The following is a 17,120-nucleotide window of genomic DNA, read 5'->3' as shown; positions in this document are numbered from 1 at the left end:
CCTGAGTCAGAATCCTCTGTGTCCAAAGGTTCTAAATAGCCGCCTTATCTATAAATATACACTGAAAATAGGTTAGTGTTTTTAATGAATTTTTCCTAGTTGTTATAATGAGCATAGGATAGTTCCTTCCCTACCTCAGGGACCCTACCTTCCTCTCTCCCCCAATCGGGAGAAAACTATGCCCAGAGTTCTGGAGTTTAAGTGACTTCTGCCCCTGTACCTTCTCCATCAGAGGCTCATATCACCACTGCTTTGGGGAGACTTATATCGCCACCAGGTGCAGTATCTGACACTCCCTCCATCCCCAAACACATGAGGGATGGGAGTCCCGTCTGAGGAAGTATCTCTTGGATAGGGCGCTATCAAATTCATGGGCATGAAAAATGCATCACGGACCATGAACGCTGGTCTCTCTCCCTGTGAAATCTGGTCTTTTGTGTGCTTTTTGCCCAATACTATACTGATTTCACAGGGAAGACCAGAGTTTCTCAAATTGGGATCCCGACCCAAAAGGGAGTTGCGGGGGGTCACAATGCCCCATTGGTCAGATGAGGAAAGGAGGAGTCACACCCTGGGCATCAGGCGGTTGCTAGCATTTTACATAGAATGAAGCTGTTACGTAAGTCAAAGCAGCTGTTCATGGCAGATAGGATGAAAGGTCACCCTATGTCCATACAGAGCTGGCAAAGGTATCCCCACCGGCAACTGTAACAGCTCACTCAACTGGAGCACAGGTGCTATTGGCAACCTTCTTGGCACAGGTGCTGATCCAAGAAATCTGTCAAGCCATGATTTAGTCGTTGGTCCAAACATTCGCATTGCATTATACCCTGACCCAGCAAGCTCAAGAGGACGCTGGCTTCGGCAGAGCAATGCTACAATCTGCAAGGCTGTGAACTCGGAGCCCACCTCCAAAGATTCTGCTTGTGAGTCACCTACAATGGAATCAACGTGAGCAAGCACTACATAAGAGCGATCCTACTGGGTCAGACCAAAGGTCCATCTAGCCCAGTATCCTGACAGTGGCCAGTTGCCCCAGAGAGAACGAACAGAACAGATAATCATCAAGTGATCCATCCCCTTTTGCTCATTCCCAGCTTCTGGCAAACAGAGGCTAGGAACACCATTCCTGCCCATTCTGGCTAATAGCCATTGATGGACCTATCCGCCATGAATTTATGTAGCTCTTTTTTTAACTCTGTTATGGTCTTGACCTTCACAACATCCTCTGGCAAGGAGTTCCACAGGTTGACTGTGCGTTGTGTGAAGAAATACTTACTTTTTTTTTTTAAATCTGCTGCCTATTAAATTTCACTAAAAGAAGAAAAAAGTTACCCACTTTTTTGTAACTGTTGTTCTTCAAGCTCTTTTGCTCATATCCATTCCATTACCTGCTCTCCTGCCCCTCTGTCAGAGTTGTCAGCAAGAAGGAACTGAGAGGGCAGCCTAATATACCAGCGCATGAATGCGGCACTCAAGGGGGCGACACAGCCGGCCCTATGGATACCGTTAAGGTGAAAATGTCCGATGACCACAACATGGGTGCATGCGCACACCTACAATGGAATGGACGTGACCAAAACATCTGGAAGAACAACGATTACAAAAAGGTGGGTAACCATTTTCTTCTGGTTTCTGGATGTCTTGTGAATATCAGTATGTCCTCCAAACAGCATATGTCCCTTACTGCATCTGTTAACTTGGGAGAGAACTGCAATATCAGACATCCCAACCTGACTCTCCTCTCTTCACAGTGTTTGAATGAGCATCAGACTTACTGTTCATATTCAGAAGCCATTCAATCTATTACCAATCAAAGCAGAGAAGACTATCAGAAAATGCTATCTAGTTTAATGGAGGTGTTTCTCTATCTTGATACAACAGAACCAGTTATCTCCAGCATCAGTAGATATCCCAGCTATTTCAGATTATCCCCTGTCCCTGAAGATGTCAGGGATTCCTATTAGCTACCTTCCAGCAATCAGTGCCTTCCATCCTCCTGTAGAAGGCCATTCTGTTTTTACTCACCCAACAGTGGTGCCACAATGGGATCTCAGTCTTATACTGTCACTACTTATCAACCACACTTAGAACCATTGACCATGTGTCCAATGTCCCATCTTTTCATTAAGGTCACCTTCCTAGTTGCCATCACATCAGCCAGACAGGTGAGTGAATTAGGAGCTCTTATGGCTGACCGACCATAGATCATATTTCATAGATTCTAGGGCTGGAAGAGACCTCAAGAGGTCATTGAGTCCAGTCCCCTGTCCTCATGGCAGGACCAAATACTGTCTAGACCATCCCTGACAGACATTTATATAATCTACTCTTAAATATCTCCAGCAATGGAGATTCCGCAACTTCCCTAGACAGTTTATTCCAGTGTTTAACCACTCTGACAGTTAAAAACTTTTTCCTAATGTCCAACCTAAACCTCCCTTGCTGCAGTTTAAGCCTGTTGCTTCTTGTTCTATCTTAGAGGCTAAGATGAACAAGTTTTCTCCCTCCTTCTTTTAACACCCTTTTAGATACCTGAAAACTGCTATCATGTCCCCTCCGAGTCTTCTCTTTTCCAAACTAAACAAACCCAGTTCTTTCAGCCTTCCTTCATAGGTCATGGTCTCTAGACTTTTAATCATTCTTGTTGCTCTTCTCTGTACCCTTTCCAATTTCTTCACATCTTTCTTCAAATGCGGTGCCCAGAACTGGACACAATACTCCGGTTGAGGCCTAACCAGCACAGAGTAGAGCAAAAGAATGACTTCTTGTGTCTTGCTCGCAACAGACCTGTTAATGCATCCCAGAATCGTGTTTGCTTTTTTTTTGCAACAGCATCACACTGTTGACTCATATTTAGCTTGTGGTCCACTATAACCCCTAGATCCCTTTCTGCCGTACTCCTTCCTAGACAGTCTCTTTCCATTCTGTATGTGTGAAACTGATTGTTCTTTCCTAAGTGGAGTGCTTTGTATTTGTCTTTACTAAACTTCATCTGGTTTACCTCAGACCATTTCTCCAATTTGTCCAGATCATTTTGAATTATAACCCTGTCCTCCAAAGCAGTTGTAATCCCTCTGTTTGATATCATCTGCAAACTTAATAAGCGTACTTTCTATGCCAATATCTAATTCATTAATGAAGATATTGAACAGAGCCGGTCCCAAAACAAACCTCTGCGGAAATCCAATTGTTATACCTTTCCAGCAGGATTGGGAACCATTAATAACTACTCTCTGAGTACGGTTATCCAGCCAGTTATGAACCCACCTTATAGTAGCCCTATCTCAGTTGTATTTGCCTAGTTTATTGATAAGAATATCATGCAAGACCGTATCAAATGCCTTACTAAAGTCTAGGTATACCCCATCCACCGCTTCTCCCTTATCCACAAGACTCGTTATCCTGTCAAAGAAAGCTATCAGATTAGTTTGATGTGATTTGTTCTTTACAAATCTATGCTGGCTATTCCCTATCACCTTACCACCTTCCAAGTGTTTGCAGGTGATTTCCTTAATTACTTGCTCCATTATCTTCTCTGGCACAGAAGTTAAACTAACTGGTCTATGGTTTTCTAGGTTGTTTTTATTTCCCTTTTTATAGATGGGCACTATATTTGCCCTTTTCCAGTCTTCTGGAATATGTCCCGTCTCCCATGGTTTTCCAAAGATAACAGCTAGAGGCTCAGATACCTCCTCTATTAGCTCCTTGATTATTCTAGGATGCCTTTCATCAGGCCCTAGTGAATTGCAAGCATCTAACTTTTCTAAGTGATTTTTAACTTGTTTTTTTTTTATTTTTTCTTCTAAACCTACCCCCTTTCCCATTACCATTCACTGTGTTAGGCATTCCTTCAGACTTCTCGGTGAAGACCGAAACAAAGAAGTCATTAAGCATCTCTGCCATTTCCAAGTTTCCTGTTACTGTTTCTCCCTCCTCACTGAGCAGTAGGCCTACTCTTTTTAGTCCTCCTCTTGCTTCTAATGTATTGATAAAAAGTTGTCTTGTTTCCCTTTATTTCCATAGCTAGTTTCAGCTCATTTTGTGCCTTTGCCTTTCTAATCTTGCCCCTGCATTCCTGTGTTGTTTGCCTATATTAATCCTTTGTAATTTGTCCTTATTTCCATTTTTTTATATGACTCCTTTTTATTTTTTAGATCATGAAAGATCTCATGGTTAGGCCAACCTGGTATTTTGCCACATTTTCTATCTTTTCTACCTAGCAGAATAGCTTGCTTTTGGGCCCTTTGATGTACTGCCAACTCTCCTCAGCTGTTTTTCCCCTCAGTCTTGATTCCCATGGGACCTTACCTATCAGCTCTCTGAGCTTACCAAAATCTGTCTTCCTGAAATCCATTGTCTCTATTTTGCTGTACTCCTTTCTACACATCCTTAGAGTTGTGAACTCTGATTTCATGATCAGTTTCACCCAAGCTGCCTTCCACTTTGAAATTCTCAAGGAGTTCCTCCCTGTTTGTTAAAATCAAATCTAGAACAGCTCCACCCCCAGTAGCTTTTTCAACTTTCTGAAATAAAAAGTTATCTGCAATGCAGTCCAAGAATCTACTGGATAGTCTTGGCCCTGCTGTGTTATTTTTCCAACATATATCTTGGGCTTTGGATGATTTTGTTGCTTAAAAAAAGCCTCATCCACCTCTTCCATCTGGTTAGGTGGCCTGTAGTAGACTTCTAGCTTGACATTACCCTTGGTTTTTTTTTTTTACCCCTTTTAGCCTAACCCAGAGACTCTCAACACTAAGGTCTCCTATGTCCATCTCCACCTCAGTCCAAGTGTGTGCATTATTAATATATAAGGCAACACCTCTTCCCTTTTCCCCCTGTGTATCCTTCCTGAGCAAGCTGTACCCATCCATACCATCATTCCAATCATGTGTATTATCCCACCAAGTTTCGGTGATGCCAACAATGTCATAGTTTGTATTTATTTATTAGCACTTCCAGTTCTTCCTATTTATTACCCATACTTCTTGCATTTGTATATAGGCATCTAAGATACTGATTTGATTTTGCCTCCCAGTTTTTCCCTGACCATCCTTTCTTTCTGCCATTATAGCCCACGCTCCCTCCTATTTCCGACCCATCTTCCAGGTCTCCATGTTCTTCATTTTCCCCCTGACTCAGCTCTAAATTTCTTCTCCTGGGAAGGGGGGAAGCTGATATCTGTCTAGTCCCCCTAGGAACTGGCTTGAGCAGTAAGTTATGTGATGGGGTATGCAAATCCCACACTGAACCAGCAAGGGTTATCAGACTGTCATGGTGCTACTCAGCCTCACTGCACTACACCTGCACTTGCTCTGAGATACCAAGTGGGCAGCTAAAAAGGGAAGAGGACAGCTCAGTCTTGGCTAAGCAGGGAGGAGAACAGACCATTGCTTTCTGAGGAAAGGACCAGCCCAGAACCTCTGCAGAGACTACTGACTGCCAGAGCCCTCTAGATGAAGGTAGGCCTGGCACAAGACTGTTGGGTTTTTGTTTCATGAAACTATTTGGTTTGCTCCATAAAGACTACTGGTCTTTCTTTGCGGCCTAGGACAGGCAGAGGAAGCCTAATGAGACTATTGTAGGCATCCCCTGCCCAAAAACATGTTGGGAACTGGCTCTGTAGACCTTTGCACCCTATTTGAGTTTGTCCTGTCGTTTGTCTTGGACCCCGAACAGCATGGTCCCATGGTGGCAGAAATGGGCCTGTAGTGGTAACTCCTCTTGTTGTGGGCTGAGTACTGTATGTGGTTGGAGATTTTTTTGTTCAAAATCAACATGTCTGGAAGTTAACACTATAAATCCAAACTGCCCTTTTACAATACTGACATACTGAAATCTTAAAATGAGGATTATTTAGTTTTGGCAGTCACAGGCCTTGTTTACTAGCTGTGAGAGTGGCTATCCCAGTCCATTCTCTTCACAGCATCTTTCAGAGTTAGGATTGCTGGTGTCCTGCTTTTACCTTTCATCCTGCCTATATCGGAATGGGCAAGGAAGAGTAGCTCTCTTCTTGAAGCAGAACTGAGTGATCTTTCCTTTCCATCGAGCTTTTGTTTTAGATCCCAAATGGAGCAGTATTCTGGGGTTCAAACTGAGGGGAACCACATAATGCACATGGGATCTCATCCATTCTTTCAGGAAGAGCCAATGTTGTCTTAATTTTCTAGAATGTTTTCTACCCATTATTCAGTTGTGTATTACCCATTGATCCCAGTGCCTTCGCAATGAGTTACTATTTGTTCTTCAGTATGTTGGTTATTCTTTGACAATTTCTTTCTGTCAGTGGGAAAAGACGTGTCTTATTACCAGCAGTCTGTAGAGCACCTAACATAATGGGGCCTTGATTCTTGCTTGAAGCTTCTACCTGCTACCGTAATAGGAAATAAAAATAAAACTTGTGCATTTAAAACAAAGCTACATTTTTGTGGAATGCTCTTCCTTCCAAGGAGATCCTGTTTTCAGATGCAGTCTACATTTTGAACAGGCTAAGTTTGTGGATTGGTGTGGTTTTTTTGTTTTGTTTTTGTTTTGTTTTTTTGGTCTACCGAATAGTTATAAATCTTTACTAGGTTAACTTTTTAAATGTTGTAGGAGAATACTTGTGAATGCCATTATGTCGGACTGTAGTCCTACAAGCTGAATGAGTTCAATCAGTTATCAACTACATAGCTAGTAATTACCTTAAAATAAGTGACCAAAAATAAATGAGCCACTCATAGATGAGGGGACATCAAAGGTCTTTTTAGTTAGAGGCTAGTTTTCATCTTTGCATCTGATTTATGTGGCTTAGAAAGAGAACACTGTTTGAATAGCCTCTGTATTTTTTTAAATATGACCATAAGTGATTTTTTTGGACAATGTTTAAATTACTCCATAGAGAGGAGAGGGATCCATTCTCACTGAAATTCATGCATATTAACATTAAGTAGAGTTGTATATATGTTGGAATATTCCCAAATTTTAATTGAAAGTGGAGCTAGTAATATTTTTCAGTTTATTGCATAAATCTTACTACTGTCTCGATAAAATGATATTGAACTTTTAGAACAATATTCCTGCAGAATATCTGGATAATACTTCTTCGAGTAGTGTCCCTGTGGATGCTTCACTTCAGGTTTTTTACTTCCCGATTGTAGTCCCCAGCTCCCCAAGAAGGAAGAAGGGATCACAATAGTAAAGGTCACTTACAACACAAACCATGGTGTGTGTGTGTGTGTGTGTGTGTGCGCATTTCACCTTTCTTCTCTCAGTAGGCAGAATTAAAATGTCACACAGTTATTTGGGAGAGTAACTACAGGACATGGTAATGCTGACAAGAAACCTTTTTTTAATGTGTGGACACTGATACTGGAGAGCTGAGAGTTTCTCTAGGAATAAGATTGAACTCTTCACTATAAAAACTTTCGCAGCTAGTCATCTGCAGTGCAATACTAACTACAGCATATGTTTAGTAAATAGCCCCAGAATGCAATAAGCATGATTTGTACCTACAGTATATCAAATTCAGAATACTAAAATTCCTATTTACAGTCAAGTAGAATGAGAGTCTGAAATTCTTTCATTGCCTTCTAATAGTGTTGTTCAAGATATGATGAAGGTTTCTATTTCAGTCTGACCTGAACTTAACTACTGAGACTGGACACCTTGAGGCCTCACCTGCCTGTAATTCATGGACAAAAGTTTCATATTAAGCATAGCATATGATCACTGTACATATACAGTAAGGTCTTGTCAGAATGCTAGCTGACTAACTTTATTCGGTCTCTTTGTACAATGTCTTGTCATGTGAACAGTTCTAGGACTAACATAAAGTATGAAGAAATAATGTGCTTAAGCTAGAATGACCATTTTTCTTTCATTCTTCTATTGCTGTTTGCTTTGCCATCACCTAGATTTCTTGGCTCTTACACTAGCTATGACTACTTGAAAAGGAACATCAAGTGGTAAGATTGCCGTTGATATGAGGATGTTTTAAGCTGTCCTCTCACTGTTACATTTCTCACAGGCATTATGTGCACCTAAAATTTTAAACACAATGATTTTGAAAGTAAGTTTCAGTTAAGATAGCCAAAAACTGTAGGTAGTTTTGAAAATTGGGCATTTCCTGAAAATCATGTGTGAGAAATATTTAAAATTTAAGTTTAAATGGTCTGCTTGTTTAACTAGCTAAAATTTATGCACATAAAGCTAGTGAAGCTTAAGCTGATTGCGTTTATAATTAAGATGGCATTGTTGAAATATCGGGTGTATTTAGAAGAGTTCTGACAGAAATCAGTCTTTCTATTGAACATCCAATTTGTTTGTTTTTTTTTTAGAACTAGATAATTTTAAATTACTGTTTTTAATACATACCTAAATAATGGCACAGTTCCTCAATTGAAAGACCACCCAAACTAAATTGAAAATGAAGGATTTAGAGCTGAACATTACAAAAATACACCCAAAATGTCATCTGCCTTTTGTTTGCCATCTTTTGGTTTGTGTTACTAATCTTTTTAAAGATTCAGTGTTGTCTTGAAATCTCTTGTGCTTATAAATGGATGTTTTGTACTTAGGACTGGATTTTATACAGAAATAGTTAATGTTCATAGGAAGAGATGAAAATTAGGTATTATAGAAGAAGAAATAATGGTGAATTCAGGAACTGAAAACTTTTGTAAAATTAGGCAAGTCAGCCTATTGTTTTTCTTTTATTTCCAACAGGGGGAAGCCTACTGATGCAGAGCCCACAGATAGACCTGGTGGTGAAAAGCGCTATGAGCTAGTTCCTCAAGTTACTCCTCCTCCTCCCCCACCTCCAGTACAGTATACTCAACCTCAGTCGATTAATAACCCTGTCGTACTTCTTCAGGCACATCCCAAGTCTGCACTTTCTGAGGGTATGAAATCTGAAAGTTGGCACGTCTAATAGAAAGAAATGTTGAATTTACGCGAGTGTTCTATTTGCCTAGTTTCCTATTCTCCAGTACAGACTTAAGTTACTGCACAAACTTTTTAAAATTGAACTACTCAGTTCTTGCACACACAGTTTCTGTCACTATGATAATTTCTACCCAAGTTTAAGTAAAAAATGTAAATTAGTTGGGGAATTAGAACCAATAGGTTCGGATAAAGGTGTTGATTAAAGATGCAGACATTTCAATTAATGGGAATCTTACTTAGACCACTTACACTTAAAGATACAAAAATCTCTATTTGTTAGGGACTTGGATGTATAATTTAGTACAGTGGCTCTCAGCCTTTCCAGACTACTGTATCCTTTTCAGGATTCTGATTGGTCTTGCATACCCCCAGGTTTCACGTCACTTAAAAACTACTTGCTTACAAAATCAGACATAAGAATATAAAAGTATCACAGCACACTATTAGTGAAAAATTGCTTACTTTCTCATTTTTACCATATAAAATAAATCAATTTGAATATAAATATTGTACCTACATTTCAGTGTATAGTATACAGAGCAGTATAAGCAAGTCATTATATGAAATTTTAGTTTGTACTGAGCTCGCTAGTGCTTTTTATGTAGCCTGTTGGTAAACTAGGCGAGTTGATGTACTCTGTGGAAGATCTCTACATACACCCAGGGATACACATATACCTCGGTTGAGAACCACTGACAATACTAATAATGGGACTTTAACTAGTTGAAATCAGGACCAATCAGCTAATGCTATACTTTGACAATTTGATGACTCTACTGAGTTCTATGAAAAAATTTGATGGTAGCTGAGCCTCTTTCAGGGAAATGTCCATATCGTAACAACTATTATATTGTAGTTGATTCCATGTTAACAGTCTCAACAGAGATAAAGCAGATTAGTCTTCCTACTTCAATTTTATCTTTTTCTTCTTTATAGGCAGTCTCCCAGTTCCTCCTCACCCCCACACCTCTTTGAGCCTGATGTGTGTGTCTCTCAAGTCTGCGAAAATAGAGAATTTTCTACTTTGTTTAGGCAGCCTTAACAAAGAATGTTCTTTCTTTTAGCTCAAGCTTATGATGATGTTTCAGTGTAGCTTGTCTGTTGTTTGGTTCCAGCCACTTCAGCTACTTGTGGCTCTGTTTTACTCCATTTCATAAAAAGGTTAGAGCAAATTTGTGCTGTGTAAATTAGGCATACGTTTTATGGAAAGCCATGTATGTACAATGTGTACATGTGCTAATACAGGTAACAAAAGTGTAGGTGACATATCACTATGAAGTATACTAGTGTTGGAATTATTATTTGAGATGATTAACCACTATACACTAATTTAACCATAAATTCCTTTATTAAACCCAAAGGCCAAATGGCACTTATACAATTGCTCTAAACCTGCCTAAAAAGCCTAAGTAAAGCAATTTACTACATTCAAACAGTAACAAAAGACTTATAAGCATTTGATCAAGATCCTTAACAAACCGGCTAAACCCAGGGGTTCTTAAACATGAATTGGTTGGCTCAAGTGTGGTCAGGCAAGTATTAGCAATTAACCTTTTAATAATTTACTTGTTTATACCCTTTAACAAACAAGAGAGATGATATTGCCAGTTACTGACTTGAGCTAAAAACCAGTTTGAGACCGTTTACCCTTATTTCCAGTCTTAATCCAGATAGGCTTTCGGAAGAGAGTAAATCTTTTCTTCCCCTCCTCCTTGCTGTCTTACAGTATTTTCCATTGCACATGGGTTCGCATAGGCTTTAACACTGGTGTGTGGGTTTGGAAAGGGTCATGTTGGCTCATTTTAAGACAGTCTTTAAAACCATCTACAATTATCCCTATCGGTCAGAGGCCTTCTTTTTAGAAACTTTCACTTCTCTCATTAGTTACTCTTTGAATCAGACATTCTCCCTGCTTTATTCCTTCTGACCTTATATCTTATTATTTTCAAGGCTTTCATTCTACTTGCTAGTCAGGGCCTTCCTTTACAACACATAAATATATTTTCTTACGTAAACGTAAGTTAACTCTAATTCTTAAATTTCCTATTTATCCTACAACTAGGAAGCTAGCAAGGCTAACATCTAAGAAGTACATACCTAAATGTAACACACTTTTTATAGAAGACCAAAACTAGGCTGCAAGTCCTACATTTATTGAAAACTATAAATTCCTATGCCATGACTGTGTAGGACCAGAAATGGGCAGTAAGCCTTTATATTTCTAAAAAATATAATTTAATAACATTTCTCTTAAACAGTAGCTTAATTTCAGTGCTGTTCTGAAACCCTTAATGCTAACTTTGTGAGTAACATACAATCACATCCTACTAAATCTACTGCAAATTAGGGCTGTCAAGCGATTAAAAAAACTAATCACAATTCATCGTACTGTTAAACAATAATAGAATACCATTTATTTAAGTATATGTGGATGTTTTCTACATTTTCAAATACATTGATTTCAATTATAACACAATACAAAGTGTACAGTATTTGCACTGTAAAAAACAAAAGAAATAGTATATTTCAGTTCACCTAATACAAGCACTGTAGTGCAATCTCTTTATCATGAAAATTGAACTTACAACTGTAGAATTATGTACAAAAAATAACTGCTTTCAAAAATAAAACTATGTAAAAATTTAGAACCTACAAATCCACTCAGTCCTACTTCAGCCAATTGCCCAAACAAGTTTGGTTACAATTTGCAGGAGATAATGCTGCCCACATCTTGTTTAGTGTCACCTGAAAGTGTGAACAGGCATTCGCATGGCACTGTTGTAGCCAGCATTGCAAGATATTTACTTGCCAGGTGCGCTAAAGATTCATATGTCCCTTCATGCTTCAACCGCCATTCCAGAAGACATGCTGATGACGGGTTCTGCTCAATAACAGTCCAAAGCAGAGAAGACCGACGCATGCTCATTTTCATCATCTGAGTCGGATGCCACCAGCAGAAGGTTGCTTTTCTTTTTTGGGGTGGTTCACGTTCTGTAGTTTCTGCATCAGAGTGTTACTCTTTTAAGACATCTGAAAGTATGCGGCACGCCTCATCCCTCTCAGATTTTGGAAGGCACTTCAGATTCCTAAATCTTGGGTAGAGTGCTGTAGTATTTTTAAAAATCTCACATTGGTACCTTCTTTGTGTTTTGTCAAATCTGCTGTGAAAGTGTTCTTAAAACGAACATGTGCTGAGTCATCATCCGAGATTGCTATAACACGAAATATATGGCAGAATGTGGGTAAAACCGAACAGGAGAGACATACAATTCTTCCCCAAGGAGTTCAGTCAGAAATTTTAATTAACACATTTTTTTTAACGAGCATCATCAGCATGGAAGCATGTCCTCTGGAATGGTGGCCGAAGCATGAAGGGCCATGTGAATGTTTAGCATATCTGGCACATAAATATCTTGCGACACCAGCTACAAAAGTGCCATGTGAATGCCTGTTCTCACTTTCAGGTGACGTATAAGAAGCAGTCAACAGTATTTCCCGTAAATGTAAACTAACTTGTTTGTCTTGGCAATTGGCTGAACAACAAGTAGGACTGAGTGGACTTGTAGGCTCTAAAGTTTTACACTTTGTTGTTTTTGAGTGCAGTTAATGTAACAAAAAAAATCTACATTTGTAAGTTACACTTTCATGGAAAAGATTGCACTACAGTACTTGTATGAGGTGAACTGAAAAATGCTATTTCTTTTGTTTATCATTTTTACAGTGCAAATATTTGTAATAAAAATAATATAAAGTGAGCACTGTACACTTTGTATTCCATGTTGTAATATAAATCAATATATTTGAAAATGTAGAAAAACATCCACAAACAATTAATTAATAAATTTCAATTGGTATCTTATTGCTTAACAGTTTGATTAATCATGATTAAACTTTTAAATTGCAGTTAATTTTTTGTAGTTAATCGACAGCCCTGCTGCAAATAAAAAAATTTTCATAATAGACCTAAGTGTCTCAACTGTAAAATTGAATATTAAGGCTTACATATATGAATTTTTTCATGTTTTTTCCCCCATTTTGTGTTACAGTTAACTCTATGTCCGTAGATTTCCAGAATTCCACAGTGCCCAAGCCTGACCCACCTCCATCTCAAAATAAGCCAGCAGCTTTCAGATCTTCCAACCGAGAGGACACTGTGCAGTCTACCTTCTATCCTCAGAAAAGCTTCCCTGACAAGGGTCCAATTAATGGAACTGAGCAGACTCAGAAAACAGTCACCCCGGCTTATAATCGCTTTACAACGAAGCCTTACACAAGTGCTGCCAGGCCATTTGAGCGAAAGTTTGAAAGTCCTAAATTCAACCACAATCTACTGCCAAATGAAACTCAGCATAAACCAGAGTTGCCCTCAAAGGCTCCAAATTCTCCTCAACCAATTTTAAAAGCACATAACTCATTGCAGCCTTCTGAGTTTGACAGTGGAATGGATACATTCTCCATACAGGCAGACGTGCCTAAATATCAACCAAATAACATTAATGCTGTGCCTAAAGCCATTCCTGTAAGGTAAGATAGATATATATATATATATATATTTTTTTTTTTTTCTTTTATACGTTTTTAAGAATGGAGTTGCTCATGAAATTTTTTTTTTAACAGTTTTTTAGACAGTGTGTCCAGTCCTGGGTGAATTGCTGTTAGTTTGCCCAGACTCTCTAATCCAAAAACCAGGATGCATCTCCTGGGACTAACTCTGGAGGCTTTTGGGGAGACATGGGGTGTCCTGTCTGCCTGTATCCTACTTTTTGATAATGTAGTTGCGTTCTTCTTTGTCTTTTAGTAAAAACTAACATGTCTTGCTCTAAACAACTCCTCTTCAGAAGCTGAAATTACTAAATTATTAATGTCACAACTTAATATTGCAAATTCAGTGGGAGTGGTCTTGTATGTGTTGAGGAAGCTATATTTTTAGTTCAGGTCAATTTTTAAAAGCACTCTTTTAAAAAGAGATCAGTCATTTCAACAACTCTGTTCTACCTGCTATGAGACCAAACGATATAACTGTTTAAGAGTAAGCTGCAATTACCCATTCTCAAATTATGAAGCTACTATAAAACTCAAAATCCACTCATCTATAAGGGGCATACTTTTCGCTAATTTGAGCATTTCCTCAATTTTTGTTTTAAAATAGGGTATCTGTTTGTAAAATCTTTGCAAAATATTTTGTCTCAATTGCCATATGTTGTGTGATCATAATGTACGATTCAAATTTGAAATAGTTTTTGCTGTTTTTTAAAATTCAGTAATGCAACATAAGAATGAGCAGTTTGTGCTAAAGCAGTTGGGGTTCTTTTATGCCATGAGAAGCTGAGCTGATACTGATTTATTAAATTATTGGTCTCTTTCCAAAAGAAATGAGTAGTTCTGAAATTGACGTAAAATTAACTTAAGTACAATAAACCTCCCGATAAAATGTGAAGGTTTTTTCCATTCCTCTGCAACATTGATTTCACAGCCTGGAAAACAGCAGGATTCTAAGTGGTATTTGTTGGTGCTATAGAAGTTACAGCTGACAAATTGTCCTTAGTTAAAGATAAGTGAAAGAAAAGTCTCAGTGAGGGTCATATAAGAGTTATCAACATAATGCATCTGCTTTGTGTTTTTATATGATACTAAACTCATGACAAATGTGGTGCTGGAACAACAGAATTCTAGTAAATTTTAGTCCTCTTATGCAGAGCTCTGTAGTTGGGGTGACTATTCTGAAACAATTGAGCATTCAAAAACCTAACTAGAGATTTTGGACCACTCAAAACTAGTTAACTGATGCTGTTGGTAAATTTCCAAGTTAATTTTTTTGTGGCTACAGCAGAAATGCATCTCCATTTATCCTTTCTCTCAAAAGATAAGCAAAAATTACCCTATTCCATTTGACTTATTTCTTAGTTGAGACTGATTACACTTTAAAAGGCCTAATGTAACCATTGCATTGGTAAATTAATTCAAAACACAGTGTGTGCTACTGATTTTGGGGGAGATATATATAAAACTGCTGTGCTTAATCTATGTATCTCACGTTTAGCCCTTCAGCACTAGAGGATGACGAGGAGGAGGATGGACACACTGTAGTAGCCACAGCAAGAGGTGTTTTTAACAGCAATGGTGGTGTATTAAGCTCCATAGAGACAGGAGTTAGTATAATTATACCACAAGGAGCCATTCCAGAGGGAATAGAGCAAGAAATCTATTTCAAGGTCTGCAGAGATAATAGTATCCTCCCACCTTTAGATAAAGAGAAAGGTAAGAGTTGTCTTCGTATCTTAATATACCATCTATTGCTATTAATTATCTGAGCACTGACTGCAAAACATTTGAAGACATGGTCTCTGCCCCCAAGAAGCTTACAGACTAGAAGTGCAGAGGAAGTAGTATTTTGTTCAATTATATTTTCAGGTGGGAGAATAATTCAGGGTGTCGCCATTTTGACTATAATTTTTAATATCTAAATATGTTGACATGCACAAATTAAACTTTAATATACTTTGAAAATAATTGTTTAAAATGACTTTGATTGCTTCATTATCTCTATAGTCAGTGAATGAGTGTATTCTGGTCTGCCAGGTTCATGTTTCCTCACATGATATAAGACTGAAATCATTATACAATATATCTTTTTAAAAATTAAGTGAAGTGTTAGCCAAATACATTGAGAGAATTTACCTCAAATGCTGGAAGTTTCAAAGACCTACTAACAGCCAATTTTTTTTCTGTCCTTCTTTGCTTTATAAAAGTAGGCATGAGGTAGAAAATACTCAAGGAAATGAGATTTTTTTTTTTTACTTGGTTTTCTGACAATCCCTGAATGACTACTGCTGTTTCCTAAAACACACACTTTTTACTGTGTATTAAAAGTGGCAAGTAGTACAGCATATAACCTACAAATCTTTTTGTTGTAGTCAATTTGTTTTTTCAATAGCCACTCCAGAACCTAGACAAATGGAAACTAGTAGTTCTTTAAACATGTACTATACGTGTCTCATTTAAGGAGAAGTTGTTCTCTACTTCAGGACTTCAATTTCAGGAATTTACAATTGAGGCACTATATTGGTACTTTGCGGCGCAAGATTCAAAGCAGCTCTAGACCTATCATCTGAATATGGGTGGTTTAGTCAAGGAGCATGTTCTCGTTACCATGTTGAGCATCGAAATGCAAAAATAAAAACTCTCAATTCCTTGTACCATGCCTTTTGACTGTTGAGAGGGCTAGGCTCTTAGGCAATTATTTGCTAGCTCAGCTATCACTTTCAACAAGTGACTTCTTGGGTTCTTGCTTCAACCCTGTGCATTCCCTTGTCAACACTAAAATGGTTGACATCCTAGTGGATAAAACACCACTAGCAGTAGCATGAGCAAAGCTGTGGTGTTGGCAAGGCACTGAGAGGTTCACGTTTGTACCCCTGGTATAGCAGCACATGTTTGGAATTATAGGTCAGAAAAATTCTAATGTAGTCCAATAGTCTGGCCTGTCTGGCCATATGCCTTTCATTTTGTAATATGATCCAGTCCAGTTGAAATACACTGGAGTATGGTAATAGGAAAGGCAACCAGAAACAATTTTGCTGAGTAGTTCTGTTTTATTTGAGAGGCTAAATTTTCATAGGTATTATAAATTAATTTAGTTATATTTTGCTCTTGTTTGTGTATGAAAAAATACTGAATGTATTTCAAGGCAAACTGGTTTCCACTGTTAACTTTTTGTTTCTCTTTAACTGTAGGTGAAACACTGCTTAGCCCGTTGGTAATGTGTGGGCCCCATGGACTAAAATTCCTGAAGCCAGTGGAGCTGCGCTTACCACACTGTGCGTCCATGACCCCTGATGGTTGGTCTTTTGCTCTAAAATCCTCCGACTCCTCGTCGGGTATGCTGTCCTCCCTCTGTCCTTTTGGGGCTTTTGGGTGCTATGGTGTAATTTAAGATCACTTGGCTAAAGGTGACAATGTGTAATATATAACTCAATCGTATTTGTGTCAAACTCTCCATTTCACTTTCATTACTCATGGTGCAAATTCATGGCTAAAATTGTGGTTGACAAACCAAGATGGTGAAGAAAAATACAGTATTATATTATCTACCTTATCCGTGGTCCGTTAAATAGCATCATACTTTCCACTTTTTCTTCTTCCTTGAGGACTGTTACAGCTGCAGACACTTTAAAATTGTAAATTTGCACTAAAAT

General features: G+C 38.4%; 1 protein-coding gene across 10 annotated transcripts in view; it reads left to right on the top strand.

Moving 5' to 3' along the window:
- Positions 1–17,120, top strand: part of TJP1 (tight junction protein 1) — a 319,386-nt gene that overhangs the window by 292,933 nt on the left and 9,333 nt on the right. For 7 of the 10 annotated variants that reach the window (XM_050967883.1, XM_050967886.1, XM_050967888.1 and 4 more), the window contains 4 exons: positions 8,707–8,882; positions 12,972–13,449; positions 14,966–15,183; positions 16,659–16,802. In XM_050967883.1, the coding sequence (XP_050823840.1) occupies positions 8,707–8,882; positions 12,972–13,449; positions 14,966–15,183; positions 16,659–16,802 (1,016 nt within the window). The remainder of the gene's footprint in view (positions 1–8,706; positions 8,883–12,971; positions 13,450–14,965; positions 15,184–16,658; positions 16,803–17,120) is intronic. The other 3 variants (XM_050967885.1, XM_050967893.1, XM_050967884.1) reach the window with 2 other exon arrangements.

This window comes from Gopherus flavomarginatus, chromosome 9 (assembly GCF_025201925.1).
Source record: "Gopherus flavomarginatus isolate rGopFla2 chromosome 9, rGopFla2.mat.asm, whole genome shotgun sequence".
NCBI lineage: Eukaryota > Metazoa > Chordata > Testudines > Testudinidae > Gopherus > Gopherus flavomarginatus.
The sequence above is the reverse complement of the archived record's forward strand: the minus strand, read 5'-3'. Positions and strand labels throughout refer to the sequence as shown.